Source organism: Bemisia tabaci, chromosome 9 (genome assembly GCF_918797505.1).
Source record: "Bemisia tabaci chromosome 9, PGI_BMITA_v3".
Taxonomy (NCBI): domain Eukaryota; kingdom Metazoa; phylum Arthropoda; class Insecta; order Hemiptera; family Aleyrodidae; genus Bemisia; species Bemisia tabaci.
In genome coordinates this window covers 34,747,373-34,767,370 of record NC_092801.1, presented here as the reverse complement: position 1 = coordinate 34,767,370, position 19,998 = coordinate 34,747,373, and the positions used below count along the sequence as shown (strand labels likewise).

General features: G+C 39.5%; 1 protein-coding gene across 1 annotated transcript in view; it reads right to left on the bottom strand.

The window, feature by feature from the left end:
- The window catches only part of LOC109036094 (fatty acyl-CoA reductase wat), an 81,618-nt gene extending 62,706 nt beyond the window's left edge, over nucleotides 1-18,912 (bottom strand). The window contains exon 1 of the mRNA XM_019050038.2: nucleotides 18,667-18,912. Coding sequence (XP_018905583.2) covers nucleotides 18,667-18,671 — 5 coding nt within the window. The 5' untranslated portion in view covers nucleotides 18,672-18,912. The remainder of the gene's footprint in view (nucleotides 1-18,666) is intronic.
- Between the last annotated feature and the right edge of the window lie 1,086 nt (nucleotides 18,913-19,998).

The following is a 19,998-nucleotide window of genomic DNA, read 5'->3' as shown; positions in this document are numbered from 1 at the left end:
AGAAGTGTTGCTATTTCGAAGAAAAGGGTTGGATCATCTAGCACATAGTCTTGAATAACCGATATCATACTCATCAGGCTGGAGTTTGACTTAATGCACTGTAAAACAAGATGCTTAGATATACTATGGGATATAAATTCTCGGATAGCTAACTATTACTACACCAAGGATGTTTTGTGGCCTACCTCCAAAATTGAAGGCAAACCAGCAGTTTGTATTAATGCTTAGATATACTCTGGGGTATACATTCTCGGATAGCTAACTATTGCTACACCAAGGATGTTTTGTGGCCTACCTCCAAAATTGAAGGCAAACCAGCATTTTGTATTATCAATTTACATCTTACGTGTCAATACTGCCCCCTCTAATTTTACCCTTAGTCAAAAAACGCTGTACAGCGTCTGACGCATGAGTCTAAAAGTTCGCAATGAATACCTACATATATCTGTTCTTTCAACTTACTTTCTCCTAGTTGTATTTACAAGTAGGGAGAGCCTCAATACAACTTTGAAAAAATAGCCGAAAAACGACGGGTATAACATACTTCAATCAAGACGGTCGGTTAACAATCACTCGGCGCTGACGATTATGTTACAGCCGACAGCTTCCAGGAATATTGTTCGAGTCAAGTCGATGAGAGGTTTGAAATATTCAACCCACGCGAGATCTCCAAACTTATTCTCAATCCGCCACGGTTATTTATGACGGCTTCCCGGATAACCGCCGCTCCATTTGAATTTGTAATTGGATTTTGCAACTTTACCGGGATACGAAAGTTTTATGTTTCAGCTAAGCCTGTCTTAGCCACTTAAATATCTGAGAAATATGACAGGTGTGATTCAAAAAGGACACTGCATATAATTTGGACCAAGTTCAGCAGAAAGGAACATCACTGCCGTGCTAAGGAGAAACGCCGCATGATAGTCTCCCGTCGCCTTTTTACGTTTATACGAAAGTCACAGCGTTGTTTTTGCACAAATTTTTTGATTCTGTCTCTATGTTCTTTCAAGATTATACCCTAAATTGCCTCTAATTAATATTGAGCAACATTCTATTGGGTAAATAATATATTGGCAAACCTTATCAAATTACACAATCGAGAACTATGGTCTGGTGGTTTTACCATCAAGAACATAGAACGCCACTGCACCAAAGCAGCGTTTGTCACATGGTGAGGACTGAGAGTATGACGGACAGATATACGTCAGCAGACATCCAAGTGACCATACCTTGAAATAAACATTACCGGAAAATTTATGTTAGAGGAAAATTCCAAAATAAATTCGATGATAACATCATCAAAGCGAGAAAATGCGGGGAAAACCAGACAAACATATGTCAGCGAATCTGCATTTTAGACGAGAAAAATGATATACGGGTTTGCTGCCCTTTAGAGGAGGATGAATGTACGGATGGTAAAGGAAAGTATACGTCATTAATTTAAAACATTTTGCAGGTTCGGGCACCGGACAAGGATCAAGCTGAAGTCACTGAGTCTGTTATTTTCATCCATTTCGGCTTCTTGCCGAGTTTAAATAAATAATGAGATTCAAACTTTAAAGCAAGTAACCCACCGAGGAAAAAGAGACCGAATTTTTCACGGAATGTAACACGACTGTATATTTACAGATGTAAATTATGAAGTCTGCTTACGGATGCATATACATTTATTGAGATCAGCCCACCTAATATCAAGAATTCGTCAAAATGAGTTTTGCAAAATGAGGTTTTGAGAAAACGGGCTCAGAAGTGTCTGACCGGAAAATTTTATTGAGAGAAGCCTCCGTTCTTTGTCATATTGCCAATGATCGTCCGAAGAAATCGTTCAGATGATTGAAAATCGACTGATTTTATTTCAGTTACATAAAAATGGTATTTTTCATTTTCATGCTAGGCTATTGTCAGGCAAGACAGCCGTGAGTGTTATCTTCTGCATGCTTTCGTGATTGCGTTCTGGACATACAGCAATCACATTCCAGGTTAGAAATTGGCAGAAGAGGGCGGCACATTACTTGAAAGCACGGATTACATTGGCTCTCTGGAGGAATATTGTCACTTACTGCTGTCTTGCCTGAAACTGCACAATTTTTGCGCACTTACGGCTTCCTCATATGTCTCGTTTTCGTACGATCAATATGAATTTAGGATTGATCATCAAGGATGATTTCAATTATGCAGGGGTTTAAAGCATAAAGTGTAACGATTGTGATGCACAATATGTTAGAAAAACAGAACGTAAAATTAAGATTCGGTTTAAAAAACATTGAGAGCGGAATAATTCTAATGTTTTCAAGCATTTAACAGAAATGGGTCATTCGATACGTGATTTAGGAAACAATCTGTCAGTGTGTCACATATATAAACACATAATTCAGCAGGCGCAGTGTAGGCAATTTGCACATCGGATCGTAGGTGAAACGGTGTAGCGTTTGAAGTATCTATACGAAGTTGAAGGCGCTGTGTCGGGTGCACGCTATGGATTGCCCGTGGTAATCCGATTCACGGCGTCAGTGGATTGAAAGTGCATCACTTTAGCTGAAATGTCTGGAAATGCTTTGAATTTTATGAAAAATGTATGAACTACAGCTGCCACACTAATTCTTGTGCATATAACTGCAGCTGCGTTTATTTTATTTGTCAAAAGTACCTCGATCGCGGAAATTTTGCTGCTGAAATCACTTCAATCGCAGTGTGTAATGGAGATGTTGCATGTGTGAGGAATTTGCGATTTGACCGTTGATTCTTACGTAAAAGTTCGCGAGAAACACGATGGTGCCACTGGTTTTCCCTGAAATCAACTCCCAAGCTCAAAAAAGCTCTCAAGTTGAGGCCAAAATGGAGGGGATATCCCACCCTACCCTGAGAGTCCACATCTACATCAAGACGAACTCTCCATGCAAAGAAAGGGATCAAATACATGGACAGGGCTGCCACTTTATTTGGGGACTCTAAAACTGAAAACACGGCATCACTGCGAATGTATTTGCTCCCTATCTTTGCATGGAGAGTTTGTTTTGATGTAGAGGGGGACTCTCAGGATAGCGTGGGATATCCCCTCCATTTTGGCCTCAACTTGAGAGCTTTTTTTGAGCTTGGGAGTTTATTTCAGAAAAAACCAGTGGCACCATCGTGTTTCTCGCTAACTTTGGCATAAGAATCAACAGTCAAATCGCAAATTCCTCACACATGCAACATCTCCATTATTGCTTAAAACCAAAGCAAAGAACGAGTACGGCGTCAAAAAACGTCAAGTTGAAGACAAAATTCATGAAAACGGATTGAAGTGGACAGCCGAACTGGCTAGAATTAATCCACCTCTTAATTTGAATTACGATGCGACACGCCGGAACTGCTCGGTAGCGCTGTTTCGGCAGGCTGTCTGGAATTTAGATTGTTTTTCGTCAAGTCTTGTATATCTGTGTATACGATCTAGTTTTTCCTTCTCCTCGAGCATTTTGTTCTAGTGCATTGTCAGAGCTTAAGAGCGTCATTTCATATTCGTTGAGTTCTTAATAAAGAACGCGGGGAGGAATTGATCTAATTCTTATCTTGTTTATTGAAGTTTGAAATAATAAAAGACTGTAAAAAGTATGAAAAATGAAGTTTTAACGTAATGGTTGTGCATAATTAGAATGACGTTGAACAAGGAAATTCAGAAGATAAATGAAAGTTCGGGAAAGTACGAGCAGGAAAATTGCGAATGTAAAATTTAGATAAAAAAATATTTTCTTCGCGAGGATAATTCGGTATAAAATTCTATCAAAATGCGTATTTTAAGATTTCCCTTTAGTGAACATAGAAGTTCCGATCGGTATCTCTGTAAGGGCTATGAGATTCAAATCACTTAATTTTCCCTCGAATGCAGTTTAACGAAATTGAGTTTTTTTAAGACAAGGATTAAAACTTTATTTTAAGATTTCCCCTTGGTGAACATAGAAGTTCCGATCGGTATCTCTGTAAAGGTTATGAGATTCAAATCGCTTAATTTTCCCCCGAATGCAGTTTAACGAAATTCAGTTTTTTAAGACACGGATTAAAACTTTAATACCGCGAGTTTTGCTTTTCTTGTTTACGTCCTATTTGTGGAAAAATGCTTAGTGCAAACCTTCCCCCCCCCCCTACCATTTAAATTAATGTGACTTTCCTTAAAAAAAGACGGTGCCGGCGTAACGTCGATGCAATCTGCATGAGTAGCACACAGCAAACGTAATGTTCCGGGGTTACCGACGCATTTCTTATAATATAATGTGGATAAAATAGCTTACTAGAAGTACTTACAGAAATTTCTGTCAAAGATAAAAGATTTGGTAACCTTTAAATGAGCCTTTAAAACGATAGGGCATCATCGGCTACCAGTATCACCTGGCGCGGAGCTTATCAAACCACCTCCCCTCACAACCAATTCCTTGTAAATCAGTGAACTAACATTGAAATGATACCACCAATAGAGCGGTTCCTACCGCGTTCCTAGAGCGGATAAGGTACGAATTTCAGCATTGTGATACATGTTTCTAAACCAAAATTTCACGTAAAACACTATGCACATAACGAAAATTACCGAAATTAACTCCTTGCGAAGATATTTCATGATTCTTAATGCGTGAATTCAAACCACCCGCTCATGAAAACTCAATGCTCTACGTAATGCACATCGCGCGCTAAACGTTATCATGACAGTCTCTGCGATATAAAAATCTGGCAACCTCAATCTTGACGCTTTGGCTCAGCTATAGCAAATTGCTTATAGCTTGAAAAACACATGGTAGGAAATGAACACTGCTCGACTGAGGAACTTGCTGAAACCGTTGTAGTGCGCGATTTGACTCACGTATAGCTTTGTGATTCTTGTGAGAGTGCAGTTCAAAATCCACGTAACCAATGTGAAATAAAAAGGTTAATATCTTCGTTAGGAGTTGGTTTCAGTAATTTTCGTTGCGCGAATCGTGTTCTACGTGAAATTCTGGCTAAAAAACATGTATCAGATTGCTTAAATTCGTACCTTGTCTAGTGTTCCATTGTGCACACCGCGGACCGTAAGTCTGACAACAAGGAATTAACTCGAGAAAATATTCAACAACTAAAACGCGCACCGTGCTGTAGGCGCATTGCGTGAAGTATTCCAATAGTCTTGTAGGCGCCAATAAGTTTCCTGCCGGCCGCACTGTGTTTGGCGTAATGCATGCAGTATTCCTACAGTCTTGTAGGCGCTAACATGTCATCACCTGTACAGTGTTTACGAGAAACATGTATCAGAATGCTTGAATTCGTGCCTTGTCTAGTGGTCCATTCTTTGTAAATCAGTGAACTAACATTGAAATGATACCACAAGTTGTCCATTTTTCGATACATTGCATTAGGTACTTTTTCTATCTTATATAGGAGAAAATTTCAATTATTTCCACTAGCCCAAAACCCCACGGATGTGCGTAATTTTTTTACTCCTCGCGGCGGATCTGTCCAACGCTGACAAATATTGACCTCGCGGGGTCCAAGAATCAACAACTGCCGGCAAGAGCGATGTGTGCCGTAGAGCGGCTTTTGAATTTCTTCGCGGTTCGCAGCTGTGTTTGAGAAAAAAAAGCGCGAATCAAGGTGGAGGTTATCATAAAAACCACGCGGAATCCGGCAGGTCCTCCGAACGCCGCGGCGGCGACACGCGAAAAAGGCCAAGGAAACGAGACTTTGTCTTTCGATGTGCCCGAGAAATGCCTCGGGCTGATATCTCTGGACTTCATGAAGCGAATGAGAGTCACACACTGCTCTTCAATCGATTAAAATTTCACCATTATTGGCCTGTTCAGCCATCTATTGAAGAACCGGAAAGGGTATGAATTTGAACGGGATGTAATGCGGGGTGTCTTGAAGTAAACTACAAAACTTTAAAAAGTCACTGAAAAATATTTTTTTGAGATACTACTTTCACATAATATCATTTCTGGTAAACAAAATTTGGCTTTTTATAATTAAATCCGTGCGGATTTAACTTAAGGTCAGTTTTTCGTAAATAAATGCTGTTTTGTTAAAGTTGTTTTTTTTTTTTAACTTGAACTTAACTATAAAAAAAACAACGCTTTTGAAACTCTTTAAAAACTGATGTTGAATTGAACCCGCACCATTTAACTAGAAAAGAAAATTGTCGACAAGAAACGACACTTTGAGTCAAAATAGTATCGCAAGAAATTTTTTTATCGGTGTGGTTGGATGTATGCTGACTTCAGTTTCTTAGTGAAACATACAATTCACTGATTCTGACGTAAACTACAAACGCAAATTCCCCGATTATACGATTATTTTTGAAATTTTCAATACATTCGATATATTCAACGTACCCACAAGAGACCCTATACTTGGTCCATCATTTACCCCTTTAGTCTAAAATAATCACCCATTTCAACCGAAAGGATCGCTCACAATCAGCCCGTTGGTCCCCTCGAATGACTTAGAGAAACGATTAGATCGGAGATAGAATAACTGCCGATCAACACGAATGGCTGCCCATTAAAATGACATACACCAGCATTCGTCAAGGCATTGATGTTATAATTATACGTTCCCATCATATTCCGAGTGGCGATCGTATCAATAAATTATTACGCCTCACCTGCGATGCTATGGTGTAATTTGTCCCGACTCCATTTTTCTCACGTAAACAAAGTCTCAGAAAACTTGCCGCAAAGTTTCCGAGCAAGTTTGCAAGAGCGTCCATAAAATGTACACACTGGAAGTTTTGTAGGATATGCTTCCTCGAAGAAGTATAGCTGACAACTTGCGAAAGGAAACAGACATTTTCAAGTTGAACTTTTACCTAGTAACTAGCCACTAGGTAAAGAAAAGGATTACAGTTCATTATTTGAGAGAATATTTACGAATTTTTGCCTGTATCTCGGGTTAGATACACACTAGTAAGAATTCGTAATTTTTGTCCATTTTTAGTCAGGTATCGCATAGGAAGATATGGTGTTAATAATTTCTTCTTCGGTTTCCTTCACGGGGGAAAAAAACACAAATATTCGACAGTTACCACGGGAATAATGTCAAACGAGACTCCAAGGTAGTGGAACCGTGAATTTTGGTAATATTATTGATGAGCATAGTAGCAAAACCACGCTTATAATAGTATGTCTATGCCCACAGAAATATTACGGTGAACACGGTCATATCACCGTGCTCATCGTTACAAGAATCAAAATCCACGGTTCTACTACCATGGAATCCCATGTGACATTACTGCCGTTGTAACGGTAGAATAACTGTGTTTTTTTTCTCGATGATAGAATACAGTTCATTATTTGAGAGAATATTTACGAATTTTTGCCTGTATCTCGGGTTAGATACACAATAGTCAGAATTCGCGATTTGTTTCCATTTTTAGTCAAGTATCACAGAGGAAAATAGTGTTAATAATTTCATCTTCGGTTTTCTTCATAAGCCAATTGAAATTTTTATTGCCCCAAAGGTATTCCTGTTATGACAACTAGGATCGTAATATGCAACGGGAATCTCGGGCGTCAAACAGAAAACCTACAAGGAAAGGACCAACAGAACGTTACTGTCGCTACGTTGGGAAATTATTCCTGTAAAGGGTTGCACTTCTAAAATTTAGCCTGAATCCATCTATACTTAAAACCATGCACTTACTTCCCAAACAGCACAGCGCAACTAAAATATTGAAATAATTCTGAGACATAATGTACAAAACTGTAAGTTTGGAACCGTCATTTTTACATCATTTGGTTAATGAATGCCGATTTAAAAAGATTAACAAGATAAGTTCTATGTGTCAAAAAGATAGGTCGTTTGCAGTGCGATTAAAATTGCACTTTATTTCAAATTAATTGCAATAAATTTAATTAAAAGTGTAACCCCGATAACGAGACAGGCAACTAACCGATGCATTTGCTATTTGGGCGAGGGAGACTTTAAGGGAAGAAAATTTCGAGGATAGATCCCTCTTCTCACCGGTAAAAACACCGACAGTTATGAATCCGTCACAAATTCTACACGCAATTTGACTAAAATTGGAAACTGCTAATAGCGCTTCTCTTTGAAACTCGCAAGGGGCCTATCATAGGGCCCGTCGCCGTAAATGTTGCCAAAATTTTGTAATATCTCTGAATTAATGCATCAAAATTGGAAGACCTTCACGTAAAACAGCAAGACTTGACCGTCGCGTGGGTCAGATGATGAAACAATTGTCTCAGCGCCAATCCGTCTGTCTGCCTGACAAAAAAGGAGGTGAAAGGATTAGTTACAAATGGACGTATTAAAATAAAAAAATCCCTGTCATCATTGTGACACGAACCCTGTTATGCATACAGTCTTGCGGATCTTAGAGCCCGCGTAACAATGAAGATAGTTCTTTGGGTCAAATATGTCCAAATGTCTGCCGACGCATCGTTTTCTCAGAATTACCGTGAAGTATGGAGAACGATAAACATCTCTAGGTGGATGGCCCACTCCTCGCTACCTTATGAATGATCACCGCCTCGTATGACCTGGCTCTCGTAGAAGCAATTAACCGTTTTGCAACGATTGCGTCTTTCTGATGGTCGGTGTACCCTTGCGTTCACTGATTGATTGGATACATTCGCCTCGTAAAATCGGGATGCTGAGCTCATAGTGTGTAAGCGAAGTTCAAGTAGAGTATTTTTAAGGTGATATGGCCAACCATTGAGGGGCTTGGAGGACAAGGCGCATAAGTGCAGGTTTAGAAAAAATTTAGATATTCATAATTTCAAGTAAAAATAATCTTAATGCATACTCTGGGAAAAATTCGCTCCCAAATTCCAATTTTTAAGCATCGAAAAGTCAGTTTGAACTTTCTCTCCGCCATAAGGATCCATATAATTTTGAAACTTCAAACACGTATTTCTCGAAATAGACAAAACTGCACTTATGCGCCTTATCCTCCGAAATCTGAACGTATAAAAGCATGCCAACGATGAAACTCTCAAACAACGCATCTCGGTTTACAATGTTGCAGACTTCCTGTCATACTTCATTTTTTGAATGGAGAGTCAGATGACATCAATTTTATAAAACTTACGTGATTTTTCTTCTCTGGGCGAAAAAAAATCCACGAAAACTCCAAAAAACGATTCTATGTTCTCCTTAAAAAAAGAAACATAACATCGGAGAATTTAAAACACCGCGAACGAGATGAGTGGTTTCGGCACTTCCGCCGTCGATGTGAATTTATGTTTTTAGATGCTTTTCTCCTAAACCTGAAGATCCCGGACAGTTTTTCATGAAATTTCCAAAGAATTTTACGGCAAAGGGAGAAAACCCACACGAATTTTATTCAGCCACCGATGAACATGTTATATTCTTCAAAAGAGCCTATTGAGAGAAAAAAATTGCAACTTCACAAGCCGAGTTTGGCAGTGTGGTTTCACCATCGATTTCAGTGTAGACTAACTGATTAGAGTGATTTTGGGCTTTCCTGGCATTCGAAAAAAAAGAAGAAAAAAAAACCATTTTGGTGTAGGAAGCTTGATTATTATTGCTAAATTAGTATTTTTCCTCCAAAAATTAGAAAAAAAAATTTACAGTCCTTCAAAATGAGCTTTCCGTGTGATTTTGCTAAAAATGGACCTTGGCCCCTAGCCCCCCAAATTTTAGCGTAATCCAACCCAAAATCGTTTGACGTGCATAAGGAGACCGTAGATATGTTCTCCTATGCAAATTTTGAATGAAATCGAACAGATAGATTCTGAGATATCGCTGTAGACAGATTTGAGGGACGCCTGACGGACGGACACACATTTTTTCAAGAATGGTTATTTTGACTCCTGGGACCTTAAAACGTTTAGAACTGATGAAATTTCAATATTTTTTCCCCCCTGGCAGGATGTCAATACTTCTTCTACCCTAGAAGAGCGAGGCATTACAAATCTTCACTCTTATCTTGTACCTACAAAACCATAGCAGCTGGATCGTCAGAGCGAAATTGAGGTCGACCTGGCGGCAGCGCGCGAGACAGGAGATAGGTCACTCAATTATAAATGAGTTCAAAAATGAAAGTGCAGCGTCAGACGTCATATTTATTTGATCAATACGTCGCTCCTCTGACGTAAGGACGTATCTCGAGTTCTACGTGAACCCTGTTCTCCATACAACTCTATACCTACCAGGGCTCACGAGAAAATAGAGGTACGTCCTTACGTTAGAGGAATGACGAATATTGTAGCCTTATAGGGCGACGCGACGAACCAAATTGATCGCGGACACTGCCGCACTGGTCCATAGTGTTACTTTTGACGGGAGAACTGTGTTGCAATTACAAACGCACTGAGAATTAAAGCTGTCCCATACAGCTCTAGAGTCATCCAGCAAAATGGCACCCGGACTGAATTTGTTTTGAGTAGAGTTTCTGTATAGCGAGAGTATAGCCAGATGTGAAACTCCGAAAATCCATCAGGCCTTCACCGATGCCTCCGCGAATAAAGTTAGGGCCAAGAAATGCAGCCAACCTATGAATTTCAAGTATCCAGATCGATTTACTACTACAACGGAGATGTTGCATGTGTCAGGAATATGCGATTTGACTATGAACTCTTATGTAAAAGTTCGCGAGAAACACGATGGTGCCACTGATTTTTCCTGAAATCAACTCCCAAGCTCAAAAAAAGCTAAATTTCCAATAAAATTGGTGTTATCACGGAGGCGTGCAGAACGTGCCGGATTTGTAGAACGCGGGTCGATAGTCTGACGTGCTAAGTTAGAACGCACTATGAGCCATCAGGCGTTGCCGTATTCTATAATTCACGAAATTTTAAGAATGTTTGTGAATTTTTATCCTCCAATTGTAAAAAAGATTACGTTTGTAGTTTGATCTAGAAAGTCTGAAAATATCAAGGGAAAATATTCACAACGATCTTCAAAAATAAATATTTTCAAAGGAGAAATTTGGCTACATTCGAATGCTCATACGGCGTTTTCACTTGGCACGGCAGGAGTGTTCACCTGGAAACACGGTGATGTACAATTCGACAGGCGCAGTGTAGGCAATTTGCACATCGGATCGTACGTGAAACGGTGTAGCGTTTGAAGGATCTACACGATGTTGAAGGCGCTATGTCGGGTGCGCGCTATGGATTGCCCGTGGTAATACGCGTACGTCAGTGGATTGAAAGTGCATCACTTTAGCTGAAATCTCCGAAAGTGCTTTGAATTTAATGAAAAATATATGAGCTACAGCTGCCACACTATAATTCTTATGCATATAACGGCAGCTGCGCTTATTTCATTCGTCAAAAGTACCTCGACCGCGGAAATTTTGCTGCTGAAATCAATTTAACCGCAGTGTAATAGGGCAATGGAGATGTTGCATGTGTGGAGATTTGCGATTTGATTATGGATTCTTATATAAAAGTTCGCGAGAAACACGATGGCGCCACTGGTTTTCTCTGAAATCATCTATCAAGCTCAAAAAAAGCTCTCAAAGTGAGGCGTAAATAGAGGGGATATCCCACCCTACCCTGAGAGTCCACCTCTACATCAAAACAAACTCTCCATTCAAAGATAGGGAGCAAATATATTAGCAGGGTTGCCACTTTATTTGGGGACTCCAGACTGAAAACACGGCAACCTTGCTAATGTATTTGTTCCCTATCTTTGCATGGAGAGTTTGTTTCGATGTAGAGGTGGACTCTCAGGGTAGGGTGGGATATCCCCTCCATTTTGGCCTCACTTTGAAAGCTCTTTTTGAGCTTGGGAGATGATTTCAGAGAAAACCAGTGGCACCATCCTGTTTCTCGCGAACTTTTACATAAGAATCAATGGCCAAATCGCAAATCCCTCACACATGCCACGTATCCATTACTAATCTTTCAAAATTCAAGCGCAGCTCTAATGGATTCAAATATGAGGATGCCGTGGCGCGTATCGGAAGATTTAAGACGTTTCCGCGGCATTCCGTCACGTCAATCGTAACGCGGAGCGGCGCCTGTCATGAAAGAAATTCCTGATTGAGCGATCTAGCGGTTAAAATACGAGAGGCACGCTCGCTACTATTGCGTAACCTGATCGTGAACTAGACACTGGAAACCGGTTTCGTTCATCTCGACCAAAAAACAAACGGTCTCACACCTCATCAATTGATCGGCTGGAAGAGGAGTTTATGACCTGTTAATGAGTCGATGCAGAGGTCCTTACGCCAATTGATGTAGTGAAGAGTCACGTCTTATTACGCCTACAATAGGCGGAAACTATCTTTCGGTGATTGAATTGGAAACTTGAGGATTGAGGATTCTTTGCGTCGATGTTTTTTTCTAGGTTCTAGACAGACGTTCATTGAGAATTTTACCACAATAATTATGGTATGTATTCGAGTGATAATTGGACCACATTTTGCAACTTGCGACTACAACTCCTGGCTCAGTTTAGAGGCAGCGTATGTGCCGTTAGTTTCCCTGTGCAGATAAATGTTTTCACGGATGAGCCAGAGATTTTAGTTCCTATTTTCAAAATGTAATCCAATATCAGTACCTCCTTTTAGAAGCCTCCCACGGTTTAAAACAAAGGAATCCAAAATTAAAAAATCTAAAAATTGGATCAAATATTTGTTCAAAGCCTGAGTATTGTTTGAATCAGTCTATGAAAAAATCACACCGAAATTGAGAAATTGTATTTGAAAGTTAGCCTTGTACCCGTATTAACTCCGAAATTTAGACACTTAAAACGATATGTCTCATTAACTTGAGGGGAGAGTGTTTATCTTGCTGATCCAACAAATGCATAATTGCAAAATGAAAGAGGGAAACATTTAAGAGAGAAAAAGACTTTTGAAAATAATTTTGATTCCGAAGTTTAAGAAGAAATAGCGAGAACGATTCGATGTGAACATTGAGTGATAAAGTTACGAGTAACTAACATGTACCTACATAAAATGAGCGCTTCGTGTAGTTTATGTTAGTTCACACGGCAACAGGTGACCACACTGGAAAAAAAACACATTGGATTGGATCTAGAGTCCAGACTCTTGAAAACATTGACAAGAAAACGGTCTCTTGATTCAAACAGGTTTAAGCGTAAATCAAAAGGAAATCCGCTCAAATTAAGAGGCTTGGTTCTTGATTTAAGCTTATATCTGATTGAATCAAGAGTACTTTTTCTTGTCGATGTTTTTGAGAGTCTGGACTCTACATCCAATGTGTTTTTTTTCCAGTGCACGCAAAAATTGTAAATAAACAATCGTTTAGGTTAAAGATAAGCGGTCTTCATTTTTTTTAAACTTCCGTTTCGATGTGGTTTGTTTCGATGTTTCATCTCAAAAATAATAGCGTATGGATGAGTGAGCACGAATGGATTTCCTCAGAGAGAAATTGTAACAGCTGTAAAAATTTTGAACGAATTTTCCGCCTAATTGAATGCTACCTAAAGGCGGGAGAACTCATTAAATTCAACTTTGTATAACAGTGCCTGCGAATTAAAAGTTTGCATGCATTCTCTGTAAAATGTTAATTTTTGACTGTCTGCGATTCGATTGACCTGCGTTCCGATGGGAAAAAGAAGGGGTCATTACCAATTCAACGCATGAATTTGCATGACAGTGATTTTTTCTTTTAGTGTATTACCGTAACTGAAACCATCTTTCTGTATGCAAGTAAATCGATTAGTACTGGTTATAAGTATGTTTAAAATCATTAATTTCACAAAAAGTGTATAGTTATAATTTGATGACTAAACTGGGGGAGCACGTATCAACTTCGCACATTGTATATCATGCCTCGTTTTTAAATTTTTTAAAAAAAAACCAAACAATGATGAGAGATTATTTTAATCCTTGTTTTAAAATTGTGAGAATATCAACGCAAATTTTCGATGATCTCGAGCCGTCAGATAGATTGCTGATTTAACGATTGAATTGATAAAAAAAACATGTGCGAAATGTTTCAAATATAAACGGAACTCCTCGGTCCACGGAGGTCGTTGAAGTATCATTTTTGTACCGTAAAATCTACATTGAAACATGTCAAACACTTTTTCGAATTAAAAAAATTGTTAAATTAGCAATTTGATTTTTTCCCGAGCATTTTTTCGATGCTAGTCAACATTGAACTCTGAAGCCCTGTCTTCCTGAGAGGGGTTAATTAATGGACGAACTCATCACGACAGTCGCAGATTTTAAACTCGAAGAGACACCTCGCCATTCTGAATAATTTAAATAAAAACTTGCACATATTTCAGGAATTCTCTCTCTATACGTATAAAAAAAAAAATTAACAGCGGCTTTCTAGACTTTTGCGGAAAGAGCCGGAAAATTCCGACCGGTAGTCTGAAATAGTCCCTGGGAGGAGTGTGACCAGGTTCGAGAACACCCATTTAAAATTTGATAACTTTCCGTGTTTTTTCTTCTTTAAATGAGAATATTTCAAATTCTTTGCATTCACATGAATTCGGAAGAGTGTTATCGTGGACCGGACGGTTTGGGTTGAAAAAAGACCGATTTCCTCAAGGGGCCCAGGGGCGGGCCCACAACCTCGGACGTCGAGCTGAAAATTTTAAAATATTTCAGCTCGTCACCAGAGCGGCTCCCATAAATTTTTAATTAGTGAGAATTTCAGCTCAGGTCGCAAAAAGCCTCTTCGCTCGTACAAATATTTCGGTTTCCTGGGGCACTCACAAAAAGGGAAAAAACCCAGAGAGCTCTAGCTGTGGGTGTACATATAACACACATAACACACAGTCAACAGTCAGTAGTCACAGTCTCTTCAGTATCGACAATTGGACCACATTTAGCTGAGAGGAACCAAGCCACATCAGCTATTGCAAAATTTTACTAGACAATTTAATTCTTTACGAGGGAGCGTTTGTGCAAAGTCCTTTCACAATTTTAAGGAATTTGCTTCATATTATGCAGAAATTTCACTGAAAATTGCACACAAACTTGCACAACCGTATCCATGTAAAAAATTAAATTTCCCTATAAAATTTGGCAACGGCTGTTGAGGCTTGGTTCCTTTCTGATTAACGCAGTCCAATTAGTAATTCCTTGAAAAATGATGTAGTGTGCTGGGAATTTAATGTACCAATGAACGCTAGTAAAATTCGCAATTTTTGACGTTCTCTTCGGGTTTTAAGGTATCTGAGTACATTTCATTATACGAAATAGATATACTCACAAGTTTTTACTACATCGGGTAACCGCTGAGACCTACTATTACACGTAAATTTTTTGAGAGTTCACTGGAAAAAAAAAAAAAACACATTGGATCTAGAGTCCAGACTCTTGAAAACATTGACAAGAAAAAATACTCTTGATTCAATCGTACTTTTGCTTGAATCAAAACGAAATTCGCTTAAATTAAGAGGCTTGGTTCTTGATTTAAGCTAGATTCTGATTGAATCAAGAGTATTTTTTCTTGTCGATGTTTTTAAGAGTCTGGACTCTAGATCCAATGTGGTTTTTCCCAGTGTAGTTTTGACAGTCACTTTTCTCACCAGCGCCACAGAAATCCAAATAATTTTAATCCAAGACTCGCAGGAGAATGCGTTTCACTTGGGAAGAGAAATGCGCTCGAGTGTGACTATACACGTTACACGCTTCATCTTGAACTCAAAACTAAGTGTATTATCAGAGCGTGTGTGCATGCTGCCCTTCAAGAATTTTTTTATGGTCCGATACGCTTATTGTTGATATGACTGAAAGCGGTGACCCGCGAAAAACTACCACCGTGCACAACTACGATGCATGTAACGCTGGCGCACGGGGACTTAAAGGTTATTGATTTCTCTGGGAAAAATCGATGTGTGTGCTGGTGCGACGGTGCATAATGCAATCAAAAACACTACGAAAGGCGATACGCAATTTCTTATTTCTTACCAATTATTACCAACGAACATTACCAATTATAATTGAAGAAGGTTTCTCTGGATTTACAAAAAACTTTGGGGGAAAACAAAAACATGTAGGGCAATTTTTGCTCGTCTATCTATGAATCTGATTCTATTTTCAATAAGTGTGTTGAATTTAAATTATGCAGGGCTCACTGAATATACAGGGTTATTCAAAAAGTCACGCACCACTGGCCATTACTTCAGTTCTAATTACGATATCGACTTATATCGAGGGGGAAATGTTTATACGTACATTCCAGTTTTTGATTCCCTCTGGGAGAGGGGGGCAGGGGCAACTCAAAAATTTCGAATGGCCACCCCCCTCATGGCTAGTGGTGCGTGACTTTTGAATAACCCTGTATAAGATAAGCTTATATAGTATAGATTACTCCTATGTAGCCAACACCGAGCTATAGCATTAGTTATTTGTGAGTGCTAATGCAATATCTTAAATTGACTAAGTTAACAATGATATCACAAAAATTGTATGGCAGGTGAAAACTTTCATGTTTTTTTTTTTGGTGGGGGGGGGGGAGACTCATCTCACTCCCTCCAGAGGAATCTTATTGCGTATACTGAAAAAAAATGTTATGGAGAAGAAATTAGGATTCGTCTAAATTGTGAAAGGTAATTTTTTCGTTAGGGCTGACGAGAAATCGCAACTTACGCCTATCAATTGGGCGTGCTTCTATCAAACGAAACTATGTGCATTAAGACCTGAGCCCTGAGACCCATAAGAATACACGCATAACAGGGCTCACGTCATAATGCACATAGTTCCCTTTGATAGAAATACGTCCAATTCTCCGCCAGAATTAGTGAAGTTAGTTAGCAATGACAACCGAGTAACAGATGGAAGTGAGACACCCAGATAGGACAGTGGGAAGGATCTCAATGAAATTGGAGGTATTCGTACGGAAAAATATCAAACTATGCCCGTCAATTCCCTGCCGTAGCTAACGACTTTTTGAGGATAAAACTTTCATTGTGAACTCAGAGCTTGCATTAGATGTATTCTGTAAATTTACCATAAAAAGATCGGAGGCTCTGTAAAAGCGAAGTGTGATATGTTAATAAACCGACCACTGTTTCCTGTGGGCCTTTTGGATGGATGAATCTTCTTGCGCAGTGAAACAAAATTCCATGAATATTCAAGTGAAAATCTCATGATATCTCTTCGCAAGGAAATATACCTGGTTGGAAAGTCAACGACTTGAGATTTTATCCTCTAATTTTGGTTATTAGCAACACCATGCCCCAAAAATTGCGCGAGAAGACGGGTTTTGATTAGTATCTAACGACGAAAATAAACGTAAGAAAGAGCATAATGAGGAAGATTTGGACAACGAAAATTAAGCTCGCTCCTCACTTCAAAGTTGATGGGAGTTGTTACATGAATGTATCGTCACTCATTTGACGTAAAGGAGTATCTCGATTTCCGTGAAAGCCGCGATGACCATATCATTCAATGCTTTCTGGAGCTCACGAGGGAACAGCGATACCTTTACCCCTGTGTTGGAGGAGAGACGGTACCTATGAGTAATTTGGAGGCGTGCATTAAAATATAATCATGGAATATGCCTATCTCTTAAAAACCGGTTGCCGACGAATAAAGGAGTCGGTTTCATGAGTTTTAATGTGTAACACACGGAAAACAAATATATAGATCAACTAAAGTGAATTGCGGCCGATCAATCCTCAATATAATCCCTCTATGATTAAGGTGAAAGAAACCTCATTGAAAAAAGAAATTACGGGCTATATAGACAATAGACATACCGTCCGTTCCGAGCTCAGAGGCCGAAAGTTCCGGGTGCTGCGCCCGGATTTTTCGGCCTCGGAGACGCGCATGGTATGTCTATATAGCCCATGAGTACGACTTCCACGGCCGGAGTTTTATATTCAGTGCTACATTAAACGGACAGCTGTTGCTAGTCCGAGAAGAAGTTCTTTTTTTTATCGTTAGCGCGCATATAGTTAAATCTGTGCGGATTTAACTCATAAACACCAAATTTTGTCGACAGAAACGAAGCCTCAAGTCAAAAAAGTATCCCAATAAAATTCTTTTTCAGTGAACTACTTGTGCAACACGAGAAAAGACCTGTTGGAAAAAAATTTTAAGTGTCAGCCATGTGTCTTAGTGTATTTTCCGAAGAAAATACACTCAGTAATTTTTGTCACACGTATTTTTCTGAATAATAAGTATAAATAAAAAAAAAAACAAGAAGAAAAATCCTCGGGTTCAGCAAAAAAGGAGCTGAAATTAATCCACACCCTTCTTGATTGGAGACAAATTATTTTTGGCGGCAAATTTAAGAAATCTTTTTGTTTTCAGTGACGAATTTCTTTTGAAGCAAAAGGCATCTTTTCATACTCGGTCCAAGGTGGCAAAAATTGGAAATTTCAGTGAAATATTCCACAAGATTTTAGAAGGCTGTGGAACATTTCATGTTTTTTCAGGGGCTAGTATGCAACCTGCACTCAATCACACAAAAATAGGAGAAATTCGCAATTTTTAAATTTTGCAAAACATGAAAAGGAATAACCGGTATAATTCAATATCTTTCATAAGTTTCTGAAATTTCATGAGATATTTCACAAAGTTTCATAAATTTCCGAAATTTCATGAAATATTTCACATTTCTGAATTTTTATGAAATATTTCATAACATTTCTGAAATTTTATGAAATATTTCACAACATCTCTGAACTTTTATGATATATTTCTCGTGAAATTTCAAGATTTTATTTTTCATGAAATTTCGTCACCCTGACCCGGTCACCTTTAAGAATTGAACAGTAAAACCATGATTCAATAACACTCACATCATGGGCACGTGCTGTCAGTAACTCCTCAGATAAAGATCCTGCAATCCGACAAAAATCAAACCAACGGTACGTAAAGGCGTTCCGACTTGTCACCGAGCACAACACTGACACAACAATCACTGCGAGAGTCCCATAGCACACGGAATCACGACGAGAAAAGGCGCGGAGCGAGCTTTTGACGAAAGCTTCAACGGAAACCAGTTGCGGGCGCGAGTGGTGAGCCGGGAGGATCGCGAGCAGACTGATCAGGCGGATCGAAAAACCGTGGTGCCCCCGACCAGGCGCGAGGTCACTGCCTGGAGGATCCTTGCCCCCCCCCCCCCGCACGAAAACCAGGGGGCGGGGGACCCGGGATTCCCGGGTGCTGGACCCCCGGCCTCAAACGGGAACGAATCCTATGACGTCCAGGTTTTTTCCCGAAGGCGCGATGATGATGATAAATATGATGATGAAGTGGTCCTGTGTCCTGGGGTTTCGCTCGGGATTCGTCTGGAAGCGAACCGGTTTGCTGTATTTTCCCCTGTGAGTGCGTCCGGGGCTCACGACCGGAGATGCGAAATCATTTCATTTTGCCCTCAAATCAAATTTCAATGTATGTCCCTGAGTTGCGGCGCATAGGAGCAGAAAGAGCATTTCTCGGTTGCAATGTCTTAGGATTTTTGTCAACGTTTCATCCAATATGATTAAAGCAAATATGCATGGAATTCGTTCAAACTTTTATTGAAATCTTAAATGATTTTACCATGCTGAAGACGAACAATTTTAGGAAGTTCATTCAATCGTTTCCTCGCTATGATATGTATTATCAGTGGAGATTCTGAAACACCGCAACCAAGAAATATCTTTTCTGGACCCAACGCCTCAATAACGTAACGTAATTTTTCGGAATTTTTACCGCCCTCCCTCCTTACATCACTTTTCCGACGCAGGTCTCTATCCTTTGACACGTAAAAAAAAAAAAAAAAAAAAAAAAAAAAAAAAAAACAGCGTAACGCTCTCCTCGACCCCCCCCCCCCTTAAGCGTCCCGAGAAAAAATGGATCGTTCAAGCTCATTCAGGATCGTTCGATTTTCAATGATCCTGAATGAGTTTGAATGATTCTTCAATGAGCATCAATGATCCCGAATGAGCTTGAATGCGCTGACTCGTTGGATCATTCAACTTGAATGATCCGGATCGTTCAAGTCGAACGATCCGGATCTTTGACCCAATGCGCTTGAATACGCTGGCCCATTGGATCATTCAACTTGAATGTGCCAACTTGTTGGATCGTTCAATTTGAATGTGCCGACTTGTTGGATCGTTCAACTTGTATGATCAGGATCATTC